Here is a 22,914-nt window from a genome sequence, read left to right as displayed (position 1 = left end):
CGTGCAAATGCTTAGTTTTGGCATCGATATCACAGAAGAGGGTGTGATAGGGTGTGTCCACCACTCTAGACCACACCTCCCTCATTACAATACTACCTTCCACCCACTTCCTGTACAATCTCCTTTAGATCTCCCATCAAGGGCCTGCCTGATTGGATACAAATTGAATGGATTGCTCAGGTGGGTCCTCCGATATCGTAGTTCTGGTAAATCTAAAGGAAATTGTACAGAGTTTGTACAATCGGATTGCATACTGTATGGCTATCTTTATACAAGTACATAGGAGGGAATGGACGACACTTAGTTGTCAGGCCTCACTCACATCTCCACGTAGCGAAAACTCACATTCCCGCATGTGTTTGTTTTGGAGCGTTTTCACTCGTGCATAGAATGGTCTGCCCTACACACAATTGCCCCAGAAAAGCTTCCGTACTTTTTTTGGAGCGGATCATGGTGCATCACCTCAGTTTTTTTGTGCGTTTGCACATTTTGCAGCGTTTCTGAATGGTTTGCCATGCGTTCAGAAACGTAGATGTGAATGAAGCCTCATTGTTCTCGTGTAAACACACACATTTCCCTTTCAGGCCCCACTCACACCTAGAGTAGTGGGAGTACATGTTTTTTTGTTTTGCACATGTGTGTTTGTTGTGCCGTTAACAATTCGGCTCCATTCACACCTGGGCGTTTCGAAATTGTGGGCAGTATCGGGCCACTTTCAATACTTCTGGGTCTTTTCCATGTCCCTGGCTGCACTTTATGGTTCTTTCTGCTGGCTCCCTATGTTGCAACTGTGTCCTGTACTGATGTAGGGGATTATAAAAGGTAACAGCGTGCAATGGGGGTCAGGCATCAGACCCATCAGGTGTAACATGTAAAGAGGCCGGTGTTGTGCAAGAGAGCACCAATCGGAGGAACAGGTGGTGGGGCATCTGAGAAAAAGTCTCGTATTTTGCAGGTGGTACTTCGCTACATATTTGACGCAGTGAATTGCTTTAATGGTGCTATATGCAGGGCATATGATAGATTAACTACTTCCCGTCTGCAGTACGTCATATGACGTCCTGGGCTTTGAGTGGGGCTATCTGAAGGATGCCTTCAAATATTCTTTTTTGCCGGCGTTTCCCTACACCGTAAAAGCAATAGCGGCTTGATTGTTTTTACAGGTGGCAGAAGGGGACCCCCCCCCCGGTGCTTCAACTGGCTCTGAATTAATCCAGCGGCCCCATAGAGAATACCGCGGGCCAGATGGTTACCGGCAGTCTCTCTGGCCTTTGGAGGCGGGGCGCGACTTTATGATGTAACATCCGGCCCCAGCAGTTGTAAACCCTTTCATGTATTCGACTATCTCAGTCTTTCCAGGCTAGAGGAGAGATGTGGGGTCTTGTATCATGCCCTATTCCTATTACAAGGGATGTTTACATTGCTTGTAATAGTTTATTTCTTTATCGTACATCATGGGACACAGAGCCTTAAGTAATTACTTAATGGGTTATAGGCCACCTTCAGGTGATGGACGCTGGTATACCCAATCCAGGAAGTTTACTCCCTATATAACCCCTCCTCCTTCCAGGAGCACATCAGTTTTTTCGCCGGTGTCTAAGGTGTTGGTCATGAATCCATGCTGGATTTAAATAGCCTCCATAGACCAGATCCATCCAAAGTGCCACTGAGGCCTAAGTGGATGGTACCTGGGGCCTCGTATCCGAAGTATGAGGTTTTTGCCTGTAACGCCTCTTTGTAGGGCTGGACCCCGGGAACCCAGGGCTTAAGGGTCTTGCTACATTACCTAAAGCTTTCCTGGTGGGGTGTTTTACAGGTCCAAGGGAGTTGAAACCCCGATATCTAGGAACCCGGTCCTTGAAGGTTTGCTAAACACAGCCCGCCATGATGGGTGAAGGTTGGATTGTCTGCTAATTCAGCAAATCCTGCGGCAGGGATAAAGTAAGGGAAGAAACTTGGGTACTAAAAACACCTATGTATTCTTTAAGGGAAAAAATGTTGTCATGCCTTAATTCTCCACTAGAAGGAGTCTATGCACATACCTTTAATCTGTTGTCTTAAAGCTCAGTCAGTCTCTGTGTGGCCGCAGCAGCGTGTGCAAGAGGATTTTTCCTCTCGGGTAAAAGAAATCTGCCAGATGTTTTTCTTTCTACCCCCTGAAGGGACCGAAGGGTTATGGGGACATCAGTGCTGTGCCCCCTTTACATTATCCCCCTCCTCCCCCCACGGGGGGTGCGGAGGTCCTGCTGTTCTGTTACTGCTACTATGTACGGTTTTTAAAGCCATTTGTTTGCAGGTCTCGGCCCCCCTCGTCTTGGGTCTGTAGACCCGAAAACACTGCGCATGAGCGCGGGAACATTTTAAATGAAAGGGGCGGAATTTTTCGGAGGGGGCGGGGCCTAAGCGCGGTGTCGTGAATATCCACAAGGACGCACAGCAGGCTAAAACAGCCACAGCTGGGACAGTCTCTCATCGACTGGCGAGGAGGAAACTAGCAGTCTGCAACCCTCACATGTCCCACAGCTCTTGTGTCCAAACTGGCTTTCCTGATACAGGAAGGACACCTTTTCCCAGCACTAGCCTGAACTTTATAGCGGCTTTAAATGTCATGACTATATTCAGCGATTTAAGTGCAATTGTATAGTGCCTCTGTTTTTGTGCTTAGGACTTTGCCTACTAAAAGACACCACAAAGACCAAAAAGGTACTAAAGATTTCACCCCCAGGAGCTAGGATCTCGAGTCGCAATTTCACGCTGTCATCCTTGCCTGAATTACCAGTTATGGCAAGCCAGGGTGAGTCATTGGCACAAATTGATGGTGCAACTGCTTCTCACATCTCAGCCCCTGTATACATGACTGAAGGAAGGAAGATTAGCGGCTTTAATCGCATCCTCCATTCAAATGGATAGGAAACGTGCTAGATCCCCCTCTCCCACTCCAGAACCTTTGCAAGGGGAACAGTGGGTGATCAGAAGGAAAAACAAACCGATGATTCCTCTGCGGAGGAAACAATGGTAGATGAACCTTTTTTCAGCCTCTCAATCTGAGAAATTGCTGATACAATCTCTTACGGAGATGGTTCATTCCACTTTCATGCTGCCCCTAGAGAAGTCTTCTGAAAGCTCGGTTTCTTCTTTGGGTTCCTTTAAAACCCTCTCAACCTCTGCATGCATTTCCTGCACATGCATTACTAGAAAACACAATCTCTGTTTCAGGCACTAGACTGATTAATTTCTCAAGGGATGATCATACAGATCCCCGCGAAAGAGCAAGGTTTGGGGTTTTATTCAAACCTTTTTATGGTACCAAAAACCAAATGGAAGTCGGACCCATTCTAGATCTAAAAAAATCTAAATCGGTCCCTGAAGATCCGCACCTTTCGCATGGAGACGATCAGGTCAGTAGTTTCTATCCTTCTAGGAGGAAAACTTCTGGCATCTATCGACATCATATCTGCAGCCATGTTCCTATATTTCCCGCTCACCAAAAGTTTCTGCGGTTCGAGTAGGAACCGCAGCGTTTCCAGTTTGTAGCCCTGCCCTTCGGGCTAGCCAAAGCACCCGGGGTGTTCACAAAAGTGCTGGCCCCACCTCTAGCCAGCTTAAGGGCACAGGGCATAACAGTTGTAGCGTACCTAGATGATCTATTGCTAATAGATCAGTCGGTGGCTCGTTTGGAGCAAAGCATACGCACTACAACCAATTATCTGAAAAGTTTGGGTTGGATTCTCAACCTAGAGAAATCTTCCTTAAAGCGGAGTTCCACCCAAATTTTGAACAATATCTGTATGTATTCTCTTCCTTGCCTAGATGCTGACATGCCGTTTAAAAAAAATTTAAATCGCCGTAATTACCTTTTATTTTTCTATTCTTCTTTGCACTTCCTGGTTCTCCTCCCGTGGGAGTAGGCGTGTTTCTAGCCTCTCCCAGACTCCTGGGAGCTAGTCTCAGGCTTCCCAGGATGCCACTGAGCATGTGCGGGAATGAGCAGTGAATTGTGGGAGCACAGAATTCACCACATCCAGGAAATAAATGCTTGTGGGCTTCAAATGCCCACAATGAAGATGGAAACCGCCTGCAGTGAATATAAATAAGTTATTCTTTCCGACGAAATCTGACACAGGCGGACATATTACACACAATATGTGAGTATGTAATGCTGAGAAGAAAAGTTTGTGAATGAACTCAAAAAAAAAAAACGATAGATAGGTGGACCCCCGCTTTAATACCGCTAAAAAGGCTGGAGTACTTGGGTCTGATCATAGACACAGCCCAGGAAAAGGTGTTCTTGCCTCAGGCAAAGATCAACTCCATAAGAGAGCTGGGGCGGATGGTGAGGTCAAAAGGCGATCCCTCCTTTCGCCTCTGCATGAGGTTGATCGGAACCATGGTGGCTTCATTCGAAGTAGTTCCCTATGCCCAGTTCCATTCAAGACTGTTGCAAATCAGTATCCTGTCGACTTGGAACAAAACAATTCAAGCTGTAGACTTGCCAATGTGGCTATCCCCAAGAGTGTCCCAAAGCCTCACTTGGTGGTTACTAACCCAGAATCTGCTGAAAGGAAAATCCTTCAGACCAGTGATCTGGAAAGTGGTAACAACGGATGCCAGTCTTTCAGGCTGGGGAGCAGTACTATAAAAGACAACTGTCCAGGGATAGTGATCAAGAACCAAAAGAACCTTGCCCATCAATATCCTAGAGATTTGGGCAGTGCGACTGGCTCTAAAGGCCTGGACTCAGATTACAGGATTGTCCTGTCAAGATCCAATCTGACAATGCCACAGCCGTGGCCTATATCAATCGCCAAGGGGGCACCAAGAGTCACTCAGCGCAGAGAGGTGAACCATATTCTTACTTGGGCAGAAAGGAATGTTCCGTGCCTATCTGCAGTCTTCATTCTGGGAGTAGAGATTTGGCAGGCGGTCTATTTGAGTCGCCAGCAGTTATTCCCAGGGAAATGGTCTCTTCACCCTGACATTTTTTGGGCTGTTTGCCAAAGATGGGGGACTCCGGACGTAGATCTTCTAGCATCCAGGTTCAACATGAAATTTGTCAACTTTGTGGCCAGAACAAGGGATCCAGTCGCATGAGAAACGGATGCATTGGTGACCCCGTGGGATCAGCGAGAACGGAGAACGGCTTGGCTATTGAAACCCACATTCTGAAGAAACGTGGGCTTTCCGGGTCAGTTATCTCTACCCTGATTAATGCAAGGAAGCCAGCTTCCAGAACTATATATTATAGGGTCTGGAGGGCTTATGTTTCCTGGTGTGAATCCAAGGGTTGGCACCCTCGGAGATATATCATAGGCATAATTCTTGCCTTTCTACAATTAGGGGTAGAAATGAAATTGTACTTGAGTACTATTAAAGGCCAAGTCTCAGCTTTATCGGTCTTATTTCAAAGACCACTTGCTGCACATTCTTTAGTCTGGGGTTTTATGCAAGGGGTGACGCGGCTTAATCCGCCCTTGAACCCTTGGGACTTGAACTTTTGTCTGTGTTACAAAAACAGCCATTTGAACCGATGCAACATATTCCCCTAGTCCTTCTGACAAGGAAGTTGGTCTTTTTGGTTGCTATATCCTCAGCAAGGAGGGTTTCGGAATTGGCTACTCTTTCTTGTAAAGAGCCATATTTGATTTTTTCATGAGGACAGAGTGGTGTTGCGCCCTCGTCCAGGTTTTTTACCAAAAGTGGTCTCAGGTTTCCAACTGAACCAAGATATTGTCCTGCCATCCTTTTTCCAAAACCATGTTCCAGGGAAGAGAAGTCACTACATTGTCTTGATGTGGTGAGAGCAGTGAAAATCTATTTAAAGGCAAATGCTCAGATTCGTAAGACTGATGTCTTATTTATTCTGCCAGAGGGTCCTAAGAAAGGACAGGCAGCGTCGAAATCCACTGTCACTAAGTGGATTCGGCAAGTTATAATTCAAACTTATGATTTAAGGGGTAAGATCCCCCCCTTTTCAAGTTAAGGCGCACTCTACCAGGGTGGTTAGTGCTTCTTGGGCAGTGCGTCATCACGCCTCCATGGCTCAGATCTGTAAGGCCGCAACTTGGTCTTCAGTGCATACATTCACAAAATTTTATCAGGTGGATGTAAGGAGGTATGAGGATATCGCCTTCGGGTGCAGTGTGCTGCAGGCAGCAGTATAGGTCCTCAAGTCTGGGGGTACCCTCCGGGTTGTGTCTCCCTCCCCTCAAATAGCATTGCTATGGGACGTCCCATTAAGTAATTACTAGGGTTGTCCCGATACCACTTCTCTAGGACTGAGTACAAGTACCGATACTTTTTTCAAGTACTCGCCGATACCGATTACCGATACTTTTTTTTTTTTTTTAATGTCACGTGACAGTTAGGTGTTTTTTTTTTTTTTTTTTTTTTTTTTTTTAACAGTGCTTTCTTTTTTTTGGGGGGGGGAGGGGGTGAACGGTGTGTGTGTGTGTGTGTGTGTGTGTTTTTTGTTTTTTTTGTTTGTTTTTTTTTTATTTACAATTTTTATTTTTTACAATAATTTTTTTTTGTTCTTTATTGCAATATGTGTTTTTTTTTTTTTTTTTTTTTTTTTTAATCAGCCCTGTTGGGGGGCTTTGGTGAGATATCAGGGGTCTTAACAGACCTCTGATATCTCCCCCTTGAGACAGAGAAAGAGACCGAGGATAGAGATTCCCCAGTCCCTTTCTCTGCAGCCTCAGCTGCACTGAGAATGAATGGAGAGAAGACAGCGGCTCCTCTCCATTCATAAACTGACACATCGTAATCACAGGAGATTACAAAGTTTCAGTTATGTGAATGGACAGAGTCAGCTGACTCTGTCCATTCACAAAGGAAGGAGGAGGAGGAGGAGGACGGCGGAACGGAGGGGGAGAACGGAGGGGGACAGAAAAGGAGAGAGGAACGGAGGGGACAGCGGAGAGGCACAGAGAAGGAGAGAGGAACGGAGGGGGACAGCGGAGGGGGACAGAGGAATGGAGGAGGATGCAGTGACAGTCAGCGGTGAACGATCACCGCTGTATGTCACTAAAGCCGCTGAAAGCCGCTGGGAGAGAATCTTGTAACTCCCCCATGCGCCGATCACAGCTGTCTTCCAGGTATCAGGGGAAGCATCGGGAGCATTTGCCCGAGTACAAGTACTTGGGCAAATGCTCGTATCGGTGCCGATACCGATACTAGTATTGGTATCGGGACAACCCTACTATACATAATGTATATGTTTGGGGGTTCTGAGTAATTTTCTAGAAAACAAATGATTATTTTTACATGTAGGAGAGGAGTGCCAGAATTGGCCCATTATGGAAGTGGTAAATTGGGCCACTCTTCTCAGGCTCTGACATTTTTAAAGGAATTCTTCCAAAAAAAGATCCCTGCCACAGACAACTAGAATGGTAGATTACAGCCTCCAATACCTTGCTTTTATGGCTGAATTCTGAGCCTTTCTGACAGGTAAAGCTCCAACACTTCTATGGTGTGTCAGGGCATCTTGCTGCAACCTCTCCCACATTATTATTGGCCCATTAATGGTCTGTCTTGCTGACTGGTAGCAATGTTCATGGGCAGGATGGAGCGGGCAAGCTTCATCATGAACGGGACAGGTCAGAACAGTCGGGATTCTGCCTTAACAGCAGCATATTAGAGGGTGCTACAGATATGTGCAGACACCTCCTAGGTACTTGCAGCGGGTTTGTTCTTTTTGCTTTAATTGAAAAGAAGAAAACCTTGATCAAAATTTGTCAAAGATTTTAGGAGTATAATACCTTGTCATGTTTCATTTCTTTAACTGTGTTTTGTTCCTGTAGGTTCGGATGTTAGCTGATCCCACTGGGAAATTCGTCAAGGTAATTGCTGTGTATCCTAGCAGTAATAATCACAACATACTCTGTATCTTTCTTTACCATTTGAAATTTACTGCAGAGTTTATAATGTAACTTCATTTGCTTTGTACAAAATGTAATTGTGCTAAACTCTATCAATCCTTTATGCTGCCAGCCTTAGTAAATAAATAGAAAGTTATATTTATGGTTACTTGTCACCCCAGCATTTCATTTTCCTGATATGTGCCTGCTGTACTATGTATATAATTTGTATTGCTTCCTTTGTGTGAAATCTCTGACATTCCCTTGGCTTTCCTATTAAAAACTGACCACACTAAACAGGGGAACACACAGTGGTCAGTTCTCTAGCTAGCCTGTTCTCCTCCAATGATCAGACTTGTCCTGACACACCCCTTCTGCACAGGCTTTCACTGGGAAGCTCAAATGTTTTGCCTTTTTTTTTTTTTAGTTTTTAATGGAATGGCTTGTTTTACAATTTGATCGTTTTACAATCAATTTAAAGAAGAAATGCAGTCTGCTCATATAATTTGTAATAAAAACATCTTTGCCATTCTGAAGCTTCCCTCCAACCACTTTGCATATTTTATATCTACTGTGATTCTGTATTTGCCAAATATGCTGCAGAAATCTCCCTCCACTGAGTCTGGCTGTAGCCATTTTAACTGTGGGCAGCTGCTGCCTGTTCACTTCCTGGATTTACACAGACACACAGAGGCACGCCTCCCAGCTCTGCAGCTCTCATTGGCCCTCTTATGATTCATCCGTGTTTGTTTTCAGATTTATCAAAACCATATAATATAAGGTCAAACCTTTAAGAGTTTCAATTTGTATGCAGTCAGGCAGGCCCTTGCACTACATGGTTTTGGTAAATCTGAAGACAAAAATCTGCAGAAAATCTAATGGTGTGTATGGGGCCTTAGAACGTTCGACTAGCAGGGGAAATGCCATGAGGGAGATCTCTGCACTGTACTGTCTATGCAGAATCTTTTGTAAACGACCAAATGAATTGGGTGTTCAGCTGAACAAACCTCACGTTTCAGCATAAAGCAAAACCTTTAGCATTGTTATTGCCACTGCTAAATGTCACTGCTTCCTCATCCTTTGTTAACAACAAGCCCCCACTGACATCCTAAAAGCCAGTAACTCAACATTCTTAAAATGAAAAGTTTTGAACAAACTTTTACTATGGTGTGGCCCGCTTTCATCAAGCTTTAGCAGGTATGGCGTTTTGTTGTCTAACTATATATTTTTCTGTTTTCAGGCTGCTGGATTAGGTTTGGACAAACCAGAGCTGCTCGATCTCTTTGGGAACCAAAGGTGCAAGAGGTGAGCCCTTGCTGCCTGATGCAGACCTTCCTTTGCCTTGTTCACAACAACTTCTTCTTCCTTCTTCCTTCTTTTTCCATTCCAGCAGTTAACTCCAGTGTTATCAATAGATGATAATATTTATTCTGTTGATAAAAATTGCAGTTCACACTTTAACAGCTTATGCTTTTCTTTTTAAAGTTTTAATTTTATTCCTATATTAAAAAAAAAAATATATATATAATTTTTTTTTTTTTTTTTTTAACTTGCTGAATGTAACCCTATTCACACCTGAGCGTTTTGTAGCTTGAAGCCTCAAGCTACAAAACGCTTGAGGGGAAAAAAAAAAATCAATTCTCTATCGAGATGGTTTACATCTCCGCTCAAACAAGTTCTGGAACTTTTTTTTTTTAGACAGATTACAGGCATTTTTCTGCTTTTTACATTGGTGACCTTTTGACCTGTACAAAATTGTGGCCAAAGCGTGGAAAAATTGCGCGACTTCCTGCCTGAAAACGCTATGTTCAGGTGTGAATGGAGTCCAAGGCCCCTTTCACATGGGTGATCTGATCAGGTCCACCTGTCTGTTTTTCAGGCAGACCTGATTGGAAGGTCTATGCACTCCTATGGACAGGCAGGTGTAAATAGACTTGTGACCGTTTTTATTCAGCTACCACTTGGGTCCGATCCAGTCCACAAAAAAAAAAAAAAAATGGAAGGGGATCTGCCCTCTTTCATTTAGGCAGATCAGAGGGTAGTCAGGCATAAATGGACAGCGGAGTCTGTTTACTCCCAGCCGCCCACAGAGCTGAACCAGTTCTGTCTGTGTCCGCTCTACAGAAACTGAATGAACACAAATGTGTCATCCGCCCGCTCTGCTCAGACCAGCAGGGGCTCTGTGAGCTGATCCCTTGCTGATCGGAATGGAATTTGCCCCATGTGAAAGGAGCCTAACAGCTGCAGGATGTGATCATTGACTGTTATAGTAAATAGCTGATCAGAAACCAATTGGTGGTTCCTGTTCCTTCGTGTGACACCAGCACTGTCAGTGACAACTTGGTCTCAAGTTCCAAAATGGAATGTTGGTTAACATTTTCCTGTAGCACGTGGCATTGTCCTGAAGACCAATATTCTACAGACTGTGGATGCTTGACAGTAGGACAAATTGGTAGACCACACAAAACAACCCTGTATTTTTATATAAGCAGTCTTCAGTGGTCTAATAGAGAAACCATAGCCTAGATGGGTACAGTCAATCCACAGTAGCAGACTCAAAACAATATATACACCACCCATTTTTGGTAGCCTAGTGGAATAATTACTTTTATAGCCAATTTTTGGGGCCTACTTCTATAGCCAATCTCTGAAAGTCCAGTGAAGTTATTTTGCTGGATGCTCCAACAATGAAATCTCCCTTTTATAATTTTTCTTCATTCTGACCTTTTTCACTTGGGAGTTTTGAGTATTCCGGCAACTCCTCCTGTTGCATTCTCCTTAAGCGCCGGTTCACACTGCTGCGTGGTGCAAGATCGCATGTGATTCGCACTGCAGTGCAAATCGCATGCCATGTCCGTGCGATGCAAATTCAGCCATACAGTTAGTATGGCTGAATTTGCATCGCATTCGGACCAAACTCACACAGGATCCTTTTTTTGGTCAGCAGAAGAACCGTATCACATGGGTATTCACACCCTTGCGATCCGATTCCTGTCCGAATTTGCAGATCGCACTGCGATATGCAAACTGATTTGGGGGTGTCATTCACTTTCAATTGACACTCCCAGCAGTTTGGATAGGGCAGTGTGAAGTCTTGCAGGGAGACATGCGATGCGGGAACCCACAGTGGATTCACAGGGTTTCCGCATTGCAGCAGTGTGAACCGGCCCTAATACAAAATCAAATGAGTGGGAATTCTTCATCCTGGCCAGAAAAGTTGCACAGACCCATGAACTCAAGCACAGGGATCTCACCAAAAGTGTACCAAAGAGCTATAAGAAATTGTTAATCGGTAAAACTCTACCATATCTACTAGAAGAAATGTAAAAATTTGTTTTCAGTGGACTGACCCGCTGGGTTGAATGGAAAAAAAAATGGTAGTGTGCATTTGGTTTTAGTGACCACTCGCTTTGTTTGTTGTAATATTGTATCTATCTCACAAGGAAAGGGGGAGTGCAGTGATCTTTAGATAAAATAAAGAGAATACCTGTAAATGTCACACTTAAACATAGCATGTGCATATTTAAAAGAAGTATGGGTTTGGGGTTTTTTCCTAGATGGATACAGCATTGGTCCGATGATGCATCTGTCCCCCAGCGCCTCTACACTGAGAACTGAGCAATCGAACATCGCAGATAGCTCAGTTTTCACAGCTCCACCGAGCAGAGAGCTGCTGACTATTAACCAGCAGCTCTCCGCTCCTCCACGCTTACTGGAGCGCTGAGCTGTGGAGGGGGCTGAGCGGCCGGCTCAGGATCTCAACGGCTCGCTGAGAGGTCGAGCTGGGTGTCAGTCTAGGCACCTGGCAGATCCAGGCTTTATTGTCACAATGACGCGGTGCCTGGACTGATATTCGTAACGTCAGCAGAGTGGACTTCAGACCGCTCTCTGCTGAAAACGGGTCACAGGAGTGCAAAACTAATTGCACTCCTTTGATCCAGAGAAGCTCAGCCAAACGAGCTTAGACTGGACTTTAACCACTTGCCGACCGCCGCACACCGATGTACGTCCAAAGTTTGGCAGATATTGTTATGGCAGCAGCTAGCTGCCATAACCCTGGTATCCGTTTTCATGCGGCGGTTGGCTTTCAGATAAAAGTGATCCCCCCCCGCCGCGATCCAGTGCCCTCCGCCGCTTACCGGAGTCGGCGGTAGCGGCGGAGGCGATCGCGTCTGTCCCCTTGTTGTGCCTGGAGACGAGTGAGGGGAAGATGGCGCCCACTCCATGACACTGCAGGGCGGAAGCGACGTCAAAACGTCACTTCCGCCCATACGTCTTAAAAGGCACATTTTTTTTCATTTACTACTTCTTCTTCTTCTTTTTTTTTTTTTTTTTTTTTTTTTATTGCATTTTTGTGTAAATATGAGATCTGAGGTCTTTTTGACCCCAGATCTCATATTTAAGAGGTCCTGTCGTGCTTTTTTTTTTCTATTACAAGGGATGTTTACATTCCTTGTAATAGGAATAAAATTGACACAATTTTTTTTTTTTTTTAAACAGTGTAAAAATAAATAAAACCATGTAAAATACATAGGAAACACTAAAAAAAATAATTTTTTTTTTTAAACACCCCCCCCCCCCCCCGTCCCGACGAGCTTGCGCGCAGAAGCGAACGCATACACGAGTAGCGCCCACATATGAAAACGGTGGTCAAACCAAACATGTGAGGTATCGCCGCATTTGTTAGAGCAAGAGCAATAATTCTAGCCCTAGACCTCCTCTGTAACACAAAACATGCAACCTGTAGAATTTTTTTAAACGTCACCTATGGGGATTTTTGAGGGTAAAAGTTTGACGCCATTCCACGAGCGGGCGCAATTTTGAAGCGTGACATGTTGGGTGTCAATTTACTCGGCGTAACATTATCTTTCACAATATAAAAAAAAATTTGGCTAATTTTACTGTTGTCTTATTTTTTTTATTCAAAAAACTTAATTTTTTCCAAAAAAAGCGCGCTTGTAAGACCGCTGCTCAAATACGGTGTAAAAAAAGTATTGCAATGACCGCCATTTTATTCTCTAGGGTGTTAGATGTGTTTGGGGGTTCTAAGTCATTTTCTAGCAAAAAAAACTTTTTTAAACATGTAAACACCTAAATTCCAAAACAAGGCTGGTCCTTAAGTGGTTAAAGCTGAACTCCAGGCTGGCTTACAAAATAAAATGTCTCCTCCCAGCATATTCAGGATTTATTGTTCATTTTTGTCTGGGGGGGGGGGGGTGTCTAATAGAGTAACACCTAATCCATAGTCCTGTGGCAGGTTGTCTTTTCTCTCCTGCCCTGAAATGTTGATAGCCTTTGTCATTGTATACTATGCAGGACCAGAGCCGGTGCTAGACTATTGTGCCCTACGCAAGACCAGCTACTTGCTCCCCCCCCCCCTTCTATACCTCTAAAATATAATTTCTATACGGTATAGAAAGGCCGCAAAATAGTCTTGCACTGGCCCTGTCTATACCCCCCTGTGATGTTTGTTGCCCCCTCATTTGAACTGCTGGACACAGCGAGCATAGTTGCCAACATTTAAACATTTTCTTTAGAGGACTGGCAGCAGAAGATGGGGCGGCAGCAGGGGACTGGGCAGCAGCAGAGGGCTGGGCGACAGCAGGGCAGAGGGCTGGGTGAGAGCAGGGGACTGGGCAGCAGCAGAGGGCTGGGCGACAGCAGGGCAGAGGGCTGGGAGAAATTGTGTTGAAACCTGCTGTGCCTAATATCTCAGTCAAGGACAGTGCTACAGGAAAAAACAGATACTATCTTGATCTTTGTCAACTAACAGCACTTTTTTACTTCTATGTAAAAGTCTAAAGATGGAAGTAATAAAGTTGACAAAGATCAAGATGGTACCTGTTTTTTCCTATAGTGCTGTCCTGACTGAGATATTGGGCAGAGCAGTTTTCAGCACAATTTCTCCCAGTCCAGTGGCTGCATAAAAAAACAAAACCGCATTTTTAGAGCCTTTTTTATTTTATTTTTTTTTTTTACCTCCATGTTGCTCTGCCCAGAAGGACCGTGCGATCATCCCTGAGGCTTGCCGCTCCGCCCCCAACCCCCAGTGACAGGTGGGATCACCCCTTGGCTGGCCACACCCTCTCACGAGTCCCAACCAGTGACAATGAAGGAGACAGGCCAGCTCTTCTACATCAATCAGAGCCCTGAGCCGCCGAACAGGTTTGCAGCTGGGGGAGCCGGGGGAAGGATCTGTCAGTGTACTGCATGTGATGGTTTCCTCCCCACGCCCCTGCACGATCCCCAACAGACATTCCCTCCTCCTACACTGGGACAGCAGCTCCAGAGGTTATATCCAGCGGGGATGAGGAGGTGACAGGCCATGGCAGCGCCCTAGGTGGCAGTGCGCCCTAGTCTGCCTAGTGGTAGCGCTGGCCCTGTGCAGGAGCAGCGAGGACCATAAACTATCTGATGCTTGCTAGTCCTGCTTTAAGGCAAACCACGAGAAAATGGTGTTAGACTTGCTGATTCACGTGTTAATTGTTTGTTTTTGTTTTTTTCGTTTTTCAGGTTTTCTCTGATAGTTGAAGATGGGAAGGTGAAAGCCATTAATGTGGAGGAAGATGGGACCGGTCTGACCTGCAGTCTGGCTGGAAACATATTATCTCAACTCTAAGCTGGCAATCTGCATACACATAATAATGTCACTGTTCGTAGAAATATAGCAATGCCGAAAAGTTAGTATCGGGACTGGTTGTATAAATTACCATAATTGCATATTAAAGGCAATAGCAAATGTTTCTCCTGAGCAAAGCTGTTTTTACTTGTCCATGTTTTAAATTGAAACGAAAATAAGTGCAGTGCAAATGATACTATTAAAAGAGTCCATAAGTCAAGGAAACAGAAATAACTCTGGTTATCCTCAATAATTCCCAGCAAATACCTCTTGATTGCGGCAATAGGACAGGTGGACTTCCAATGCAATGTAGCAGTCCCCAAAGAAAAAAAGAAGGATACAAAACCTAAGAGCAGTCTGTATAATTCAACCGTAGGACAGTTTATTAAAAAAAATATAGGTAAACCACTTACAAAACGCAATGGTACAGTGCTAGTCAATGAATAACAGCAGCAAGTTAAGAACAGACTGTTCGTGTCCGAACAGCTGTGAGATGGCAGCGGGTGACGTCAGAGCGAAAACTCCACCCCTGTACGCGGCGTTACGTCCACAGGACTTCGTCAGCGAGGGACTTAAATGTTTACTCACTGGATTATATTAGATTTGAGGTTGTAGGTGTAGCCATTTCTGTATTTACAGTTTTCAGACAGCACTGTGAATAATACTTTTTTTTATTTATATATATATATATATATATATATATATATATATATATATATATATATATATATATATATATATAATATGCTTTCCCGTGCATTCCATTGCATTTTTGATGTGTTTCAGATTCGTTATACAGAAAAATGTTCCACTTTTGTTGGCTGCACTGGAACGCACTGCACTGGTGTGGACTAGGGCTATTGGAATACATTTTAAAACACTGTGCATGTGTTTTTGATGCAGATTAAAAATGCACTGGACTGCATCTGGTGTAAACCAGCCCTAAAGCAAAATCCATATAATCAAACCTTAAGGAACTTAGGCTTTTATTGGTACAAGTGTTGCTGGAGTTTGTATCAAATGGCTTCTAAACTACAACTGCAGTCAGTAATGCAGACAATTCAAGAAAGTTTGGTGCAATTTTTTTCTATACTTGTAGAACAGTCAGTGACACAAAAGCTTACATGTGTTGGTGGCAGTGCACCCACCTAATCAGGGCTGGTATGGGGGGAAAAAAAGGCTAAATGTTTTTGCTAAGTAATATTCTTCTCAGGGAAAGCTTCATGCAAAAATGAACGGTCTCTGTAGTGGGCCCTGTCTCATTATAACAAGACGCTTGCAGTCTCTGTAGAGCAGGGATATGCAATTAGTGGACCTCCAGCTGTTGCAAAACTACAAGTCCCATCATGCCTCTGCCTCTGGGTGTCATGCTTGTGGTTGTCAGAGTTATGCTATGCCTCATGAGACTTGTAGTTCTGCAACAGCTGCAGGTCTGCTAATTGCATATCCCTGCTGTAGAGAATAAATAAAGCTAAACAAATTCACTTATACAATGTGCAGAACCACTTCATTAACTATCCTCCTGCTATATAAAAGGAAAAAACAAACCACAAAATCCCGTGTTTTTGGTAAATATGTTAAAAAGTCACACTACTTTTCCACAATGTGTTGTGGGTAAAATTGTGTAATTGGCTACAAAATAATATCTATTTCTTCAAGACAAATGCAACATAATTTTGTCTTTTTTGTAATCTTTTCCTGAATCCATAAATAAAACTGGAACACCCAGAATCTGGTGGAGCTGTGCATGGTAGCCAACCAGCTTAAGCTTTCACAATAAAACCTGGAAGCTGATTGGTTTCTATGCAGAGCTGCACCATATTTTGTACTCTACAATTTTAGTAACCCAGGTCAAAAAAGCGCTTCACAACAGAAATTTGCCCCATGTTTCTTTCCTCTACTGCCCACTTTTTTTTTTTTTTTTTTGTATCCCAAGTGCTGCAATTAAAGTTAAAAACAAATATCCACATAGTGTAACACTTGTATGATGTTTGAATTGTTTTAAAATGTACACTCGCATAAGATTGTGCTACTGTCTGCATCAAATATATAATATATATATATATATATATATATATATATATATATATATGTATGTATGTATGTATGTATGTGTGTGTGTGTGTGTGTAAAACCCATAGAGTTCTGGCAAACTGGTCTGTACCTGTCACTTGTAGACTTTCTCAAAGGGTTGAGAACCTCAAGCACTGGCTCTGGTTATAACTGCACTCTAGTACAGGAAATGTTTTTTTAAAACAATTGCTCGTACATCTCCTTATTAATACATACATGCACAAACAATATATAAAAAAGATAAAATCTCTCTATATAAAATTCCTATTTAAATAGATGCACTGCAAAATAAAATTATACCATACATTTTACCAATTAGGCCTAATTCAGATGGGTGCTGACACCTGTAGTCTGTAAATGGGCACCTTGTTTTATGCGGCTTAAGGTGCTGTGTGCAAGTAGCTCATTCATATCTATTGGGATGCAGTGGCTGCACAGACATAGCTGCTTGTCCCAGTGTGACAGTGGTTGGGGTGAGCACCGAATGCAGACAGTCTGGGTGGCTGAAGACGCATAAGGAGCTCATTCAAGAACTACAGGTGACAGCGCCCTTCTGAATGAGCCTTCCACTCAACATATATTTGATATAATGAATAAAGGAATTTATATAACTCCCTGGTTTCAACTTATTTACCTGTCATTGATAAGCAGTCCATATCTGTCAGAGTTTAACTGCCTGTCTGTACCGGCGTTAGGGCAAGACAGATACACAGTCTGCAGGGCCGTGTCATAAGGCCTGGTTCACACCAATGCAGTTTGCATTTTGCATATTCCAGGTGCACTTTGCATTTTTCAATGCACGTTTTTGATCCATTGAAGTCTATGGAACCAAAAACCCCAGAAAAAAAGTCCCTGGCTCTTTCCGTAAAATGCGCAGATGTGAACGTGACCCTTAGGAAACCATGTTAAATGGACTGTAGTGTGTTTCTGCAAAACTGAAAACACACTTAAAAATGCATAAGTGTGAACCAGGCCTCACACCCACGATCTGCTGATTGTGGGTGCACTGCTTTATAGGTCCCCAAAAAAAGAAAATACATTTAAAAAAAAAAAAAAAAAATTTACCTGCAAAAAAATGTGCTTTTATTTTTTTGTAAAAGTGAGCTTCTCCTTTTTTAAGGCCCTTTTTTCCTTGACAGGTCCCACCATGCATGCAACCTGTAGTTGCATCCATGGCTGTTTGCCAGACACTTGGCGGTTGATTTACTAAAACTGGAGAGTGCAAAATCTGTCGCAGCTTTGCATAGAAAATGGGGCAAAGTTTTTTTTTTTTAATGCTAGTGTACTTAGGTGGGGTATAAAAATAGTTGCAGATTACATCCATCATTGAATACCATAATCCACTGAAACCCTTGGAATAGGGTGCAGGATGTATGATCTATGTTGTGTCCAGTCTCTTCTCCATAAGGGTGCTGGGCTTTATGGTGGCCTCCTTTTGAGGCTGTCCCATACACTCCGTTTTCACTGCAGACAAATGGGCACAGTCATTGGATCATTCCATGTGGTCAAACACAAGTCCAGGAGAGCCCTGAAGTGGTGGCTGTAAGTCCAGAACCAGGGAAGTCCGCACCTTCTGCACTACTGGGAGAAAGTACAACTGCCATCAACCTGTCCAGCTGGGGAGAAGTCCTGGCTGCCCAGCAAGTCCAACCGATGTGGCTGTAGGAAGAAGCAACTGCTGGCTGTTAATGCCCAGATCCTGAACGACAGGGGTCTTTCAGAATCCATGATCCCGTCCATGTTGTAGGTTAGAAAGTCACCTATCTATAAGGTTTACCACTTTGCCTAGAAAGTAGGGAGAGGAAGCTTTCCCTCTAGGAAGTACTCTGTGGGATGAGTTTTATTGTTTTATCAGTCTGGCTTGGGTAAGTCTTTCCACCTGAGGGCGGTAAGGGTCATGTTTCCATCTTGGATCCAATTTTTCAAAGACCGCTAGCTCTCAGTCTGGTTTTGTTGGTTCTTTAAAGTAGAACTATAGGCTGAACTTTTCATTTTAGAATGAGCAAGGGAGGGTTATAACCCCTGTCAGATTTTATTTTGCCATCTGTGTCCCATTGTGGAGATTTTCCTTTACTTCCTGTTTTGTAGCCAAATCGGAAGTGAGAGGAAATCCCTGCAAATTACAGGAATTTTTTGGGAACCCCCAGGTCATCAGAACTGGTGTCCCCATTGGAATATTTCCCCTCTATTACTTTTTTTGGGAACAACTCAAAATGTGGGATTTTCTTTCACTTTCAATGATAATAGTAAATCGGACCAAGAGAGAGAGTGAATCTCCCTAAAGAGTGGCACATACAGCAATAAAACCTGAATGTTCAAATCCCTCTCCACTCTGTACAAAATTAAAAAAAAAAAGAGTTTTGCCTTTAGTTATACTTTAATCAGGGCTCAAAATTTCAAGCCCTGAGCTACTAGCCAGGCCTTAAGTGTTACGCCCCACCCAACTTCTACCCTGCCCCGCTTCTAAACATTTCCTCATAAATTCTCTCATGAAATTACACTGTTAGGCCTCTTTCACATGAACGATCCGTTCAGGTCCGCCTGTCAGTTTTTTAGGCGGACCTGAACGGACGCTCCATAGACCTCTATGGAGCGTCGGATGTCAGCGGTGACATGTCCTCTGACATCCGACCCGCTCCGATCCAAAAAAGTGTAACGGAGGAAAGAACTACTTTTCCATCCATCTGCGGATTGGATCGGGTGACGACGGACTCTACGGCCTGTCATCATCCGATCCCCCATAGGGGAGAGCGGCACTCTGACAGATCCATCGCTGCACACAGTTACACACATTACACACATTACACTGATTGGTGGACGTGTGACGCCATGACGGCATTTTGTCTAAACCCACGTATGGCCCCTATCGGTCCAACCTGCAGTGGAAACGCTCGCCTGAATAGGCCAGACCATTCTAGGCCTTCCAAACCGATCTGACCCGAACCGATCCGCTCGGTGGAAACGAGGCATTAGACTGCCATCTGATCTTTCATGCACATGTTCCCCAAGTTTACTAGCTTGGTCAGAAGGTCCTTCAGACAACCCTATAGGGGCCTTGGCTCTTTGCCCTCTTTTTTTGTGGCAGACTTGTTAGCCGTTGTTTGCTGTTGTGCATCCCTCATTGGATTGGAAATCCCAATGGTCTAAATTTAACTTTTTCCTGTGTCTGGTGATGTATGATAAGAAAATAAGATTTTTGACTTGCCTTCAAAATCCTTTTCTTGGAGTACATCACAGCATAGTCCCTCCCCTTTTTTTCACTCCGATATTGATTGCTGACAAAACAGAGGTAATGCTAAGAGTAGGAGGGGTTATGCAGGGCTAGTTTAGGCTTTGCTAAAGAGAAGTGTCCAATCACCCATTGGTCTACGATTAACCATTTCCTGTGATGTACTCCAAGAAAAGAATTTTACAGTCAAAAGTTTTTTTTTTTCTAAACTAGGTATCTTTGGGTGACATTTGGCTGTTGGAGACTGCGCAATGGGAGGTTTCCTGTATCACAGTGCCTGTGTGGTAAGAAAAGGGTGGGGACAAGAGAGAGGAACTGATGTACAAGCAGAAACCACAGGCTGTGACACATTAAAGTAGTGTTGGGTAGAAAGAACAGAGTAAGAGGGATGACAACAAAAAGGCTAAATGCTGGACAGTGAGAAATGGGTGGATGGTATCTGAGACAGTGTGAGTGGAAGTAGGAGAAGCTAGACAAGTTGTGACCATCATATAGTTAGGAGATCATGGACAACCGTGAAGGGAAAACCCTCGAACGCTTGATGGATGGAGCACTGGTCACGTGGGTAAGGAAAACTTTTTTTTTTGTTTGTTCCTTTTAATTGTTAAATATGATTCCTTGGCATTGTGAACCAGAGGGGATTATTTACTAATGGCAAGTACACTGTGCACTTGGAAGTGCAGTCGCGGTAGTTCTGAGGGAAACATGCAAGGAAAAGTAAAAAAACCTACATTTTTGCTTGTACATGAGGAGGTTCCCCTCCTTTCAGATCTTCTCAGCGACTGCATTTGTAGTGCACAGTGGATTTGTCTTTAGTAAATCAACCGCACTGTGTAGAGAGATCAATCCAACACTAATTATAGTACAGCTTAGTGTATAATATATTCTACTAAGGAGACAAGAATGTATCATGGTAAATATGCACCTGTTAGACATTGCACAGCTGTTAAGTTTGTGTGTTCACTTCTATCTAGAGCACAACTGCATATGCCAGCTATGAAAACCATACTGTGCAGTGACTGAGGATTAGGATGGTATAAAGATCATAAAACTCCACAGTAGAATTTATTTAATTTATTCTGGCTGCTTTCCCTGCTTACCACTTCCTCTCTTCTGCTAGTGAATAGGAAATAAAGGAAGATTGCTGAAATTGTGTACTGTGGGTTTGCTCTAAAGCCGGCCATATATGGGTTGGAATTTGGCCGGTTCAGCAGAGACCTGCCAAATTTCGATCCATCGAAGGGTAGGCTAGTTGTAAACAAGTCGATCTATCGATCGACTTATGTGCAACCAGCCTGTTAAGTTTTTCCCAAACGATCAGTGCCACCATTCCTATGGAACTCTTCACATCAGTGTTCTGTGGATGCAGTGTGTTTTGAAGTCCTGCATGCTGCGTCTTTGATGTTCTGTTTCAAAAAAACACACCTCCCTATAGATTTCTATAGGAAACACCAAAAACACAAAAAATACACCAGCGGTGCTGTTTAAATGTGTTTTTTGAGGCCCAAATCCAAGTGTCACAGGTGCATGCTGGAAGTCAGGAATCCAGAAAAAGCACAAAAAACACATTAAAATTGCGATATGCGTTTTTGCAAAATGCATACCATGTTTTTAAGCACACCCGTGTAAAAGGTCTCTAATTGTGCATCTGTCTGGAGTAAATATCCATTTCATGTTCACTTCTACAACTGATGCAGATCTATGCAAACAAGTCTCAGTCCTCTATCCAAGGATTGTAGGGGTTGTAAACACATAGAAAAACTGTCTCACTAACTTTGCTAAATGAGAGACAGCCTGGTTTGTTAATTCTGTCACTAATTTTCTTGATTCTGTGGGCTACAGAACACCTCCCCCTATATAATGGCAAAAAGGAGAGCAGGAAGTGTTCTGTAGCTTAAATCGGGAAAGCTGACCTTGCTGATTCTATGTAGATATTTACAGTGTTGTCACCCTTGGATATGGATAGGAGGTGTGTTAATGGAAGGATCAGTAGGTAAAAAAAAAAACAAAAAACGAATGCAGTCGACATGTATGGACCGCTAAGTTGCAATATATAGTATCTCACAAAAGTGAGTACACCCCTCATGACACTTTGCTACAATATAAAGTAGTGAGTGTACAGCTTCTATAACAGGGTAAATGTGCTGTCCCCTCAAAATAACTCAACACACAGCCATTAATGTCTAAACCACTGGCAACAAAAGTGAGTACACCCCTAAGTGAGAATGTCCAAATTGGGCCCAAAGTGTCAATATCTTGTGTGGCCACCATTATTTTCCAGCACTGCCTTAACCCTCGTGGACATGGAGTTCACCAGAGCTTCACAGGTTGCCACTGGAGTCCTCTTCCACACCTCCATGATCACACAGGCTTTGTGCCACGTGTAATGACCCTGAAGGAACTACTTCTGGGTAGTGCAGAAGTAAACAGGAAATGGTAGTTCCCTGGACCTTTTACATAACTGCACTGAAGAGCACATGTAATAGGCCAGTGCTTCTTAACCTTTCTTCAGTCTTGGCACCTTTTAAAAGGCATGAAGAATCACAAAGTACCCCAATCCCTAAATGTAATTATTGGGCTGAAGGAAACATGTAGACTGCATGATGATGTCACCCTCTCCTTGGCACCCCCTTCACATTAGATTTCCCCCATTATATCAAAATAAGCCTCCCTTCACATGAGCGTGCCCCCCCCTTCCCCCCCCGCTCCCATGACATCAAAGCTTTCCTTCACATGTTCATATGAGAGTCTCCCCCATGATATCAGAGCCACTTCTTCACACTAGAATCCCCGTGTACAATAGAGAACCCCACCTTCACATCAGAGTCCTCCATCACAAGAGTCCTCAGTCTTCCCTTCACAAATAATCGGGTAAGAGTGATGCCCCGTACACACGGTCGGATTTTCCGATGGAAAATGTCCGATCGAAGCATGTTGTCGGAAATTCCGACCGTGTGTGGGCTCCATCGGACATTTTCCATTGGATTTTCCAACACACAAAGTTTGAGAGCAGGATATAACATTTTCCGACAACTAAATCCGTTGTCGGAAATTCCGATCGTGTGTACACAAATCCGACGGACAAAGTGCTACGCATGCTCAGAATAAATAAAGAGATGAAAGCTATTGGCCAC

At 43.7% G+C, this 22,914-nt stretch overlaps 2 protein-coding genes across 2 annotated transcripts in view; both read left to right on the top strand.

Annotated features, from left to right (window-relative positions):
- The window catches only part of PRDX5 (peroxiredoxin 5), a 42,204-nt gene extending 27,602 nt beyond the window's left edge, over positions 1-14,602 (top strand). The window contains exons 4-6 of the mRNA XM_073605345.1: positions 7,803-7,841; positions 9,100-9,164; positions 14,373-14,602. Coding sequence (XP_073461446.1) covers positions 7,803-7,841; positions 9,100-9,164; positions 14,373-14,478 — 210 coding nt within the window. The 3' untranslated portion in view covers positions 14,479-14,602. The remainder of the gene's footprint in view (positions 1-7,802; positions 7,842-9,099; positions 9,165-14,372) is intronic.
- A 5,460-nt stretch (positions 14,603-20,062) lies between these two features.
- LOC141112477 (uncharacterized) overlaps positions 20,063-22,914 on the top strand; it is a 150,572-nt gene continuing 147,720 nt past the window's right edge. The window contains exon 1 of the mRNA XM_073605339.1: positions 20,063-20,345. Within this exon, the coding sequence (XP_073461440.1) occupies positions 20,286-20,345 (60 nt within the window). The 5' untranslated portion in view covers positions 20,063-20,285. The remainder of the gene's footprint in view (positions 20,346-22,914) is intronic.

Source organism: Aquarana catesbeiana, linkage group LG11, assembly GCF_042186555.1.
Source record: "Aquarana catesbeiana isolate 2022-GZ linkage group LG11, ASM4218655v1, whole genome shotgun sequence".
In the NCBI taxonomy this organism is placed as follows: Eukaryota; Metazoa; Chordata; class Amphibia; order Anura; family Ranidae; genus Aquarana; species Aquarana catesbeiana.
This window is presented reverse-complemented; position numbering and strand designations above follow the sequence as displayed.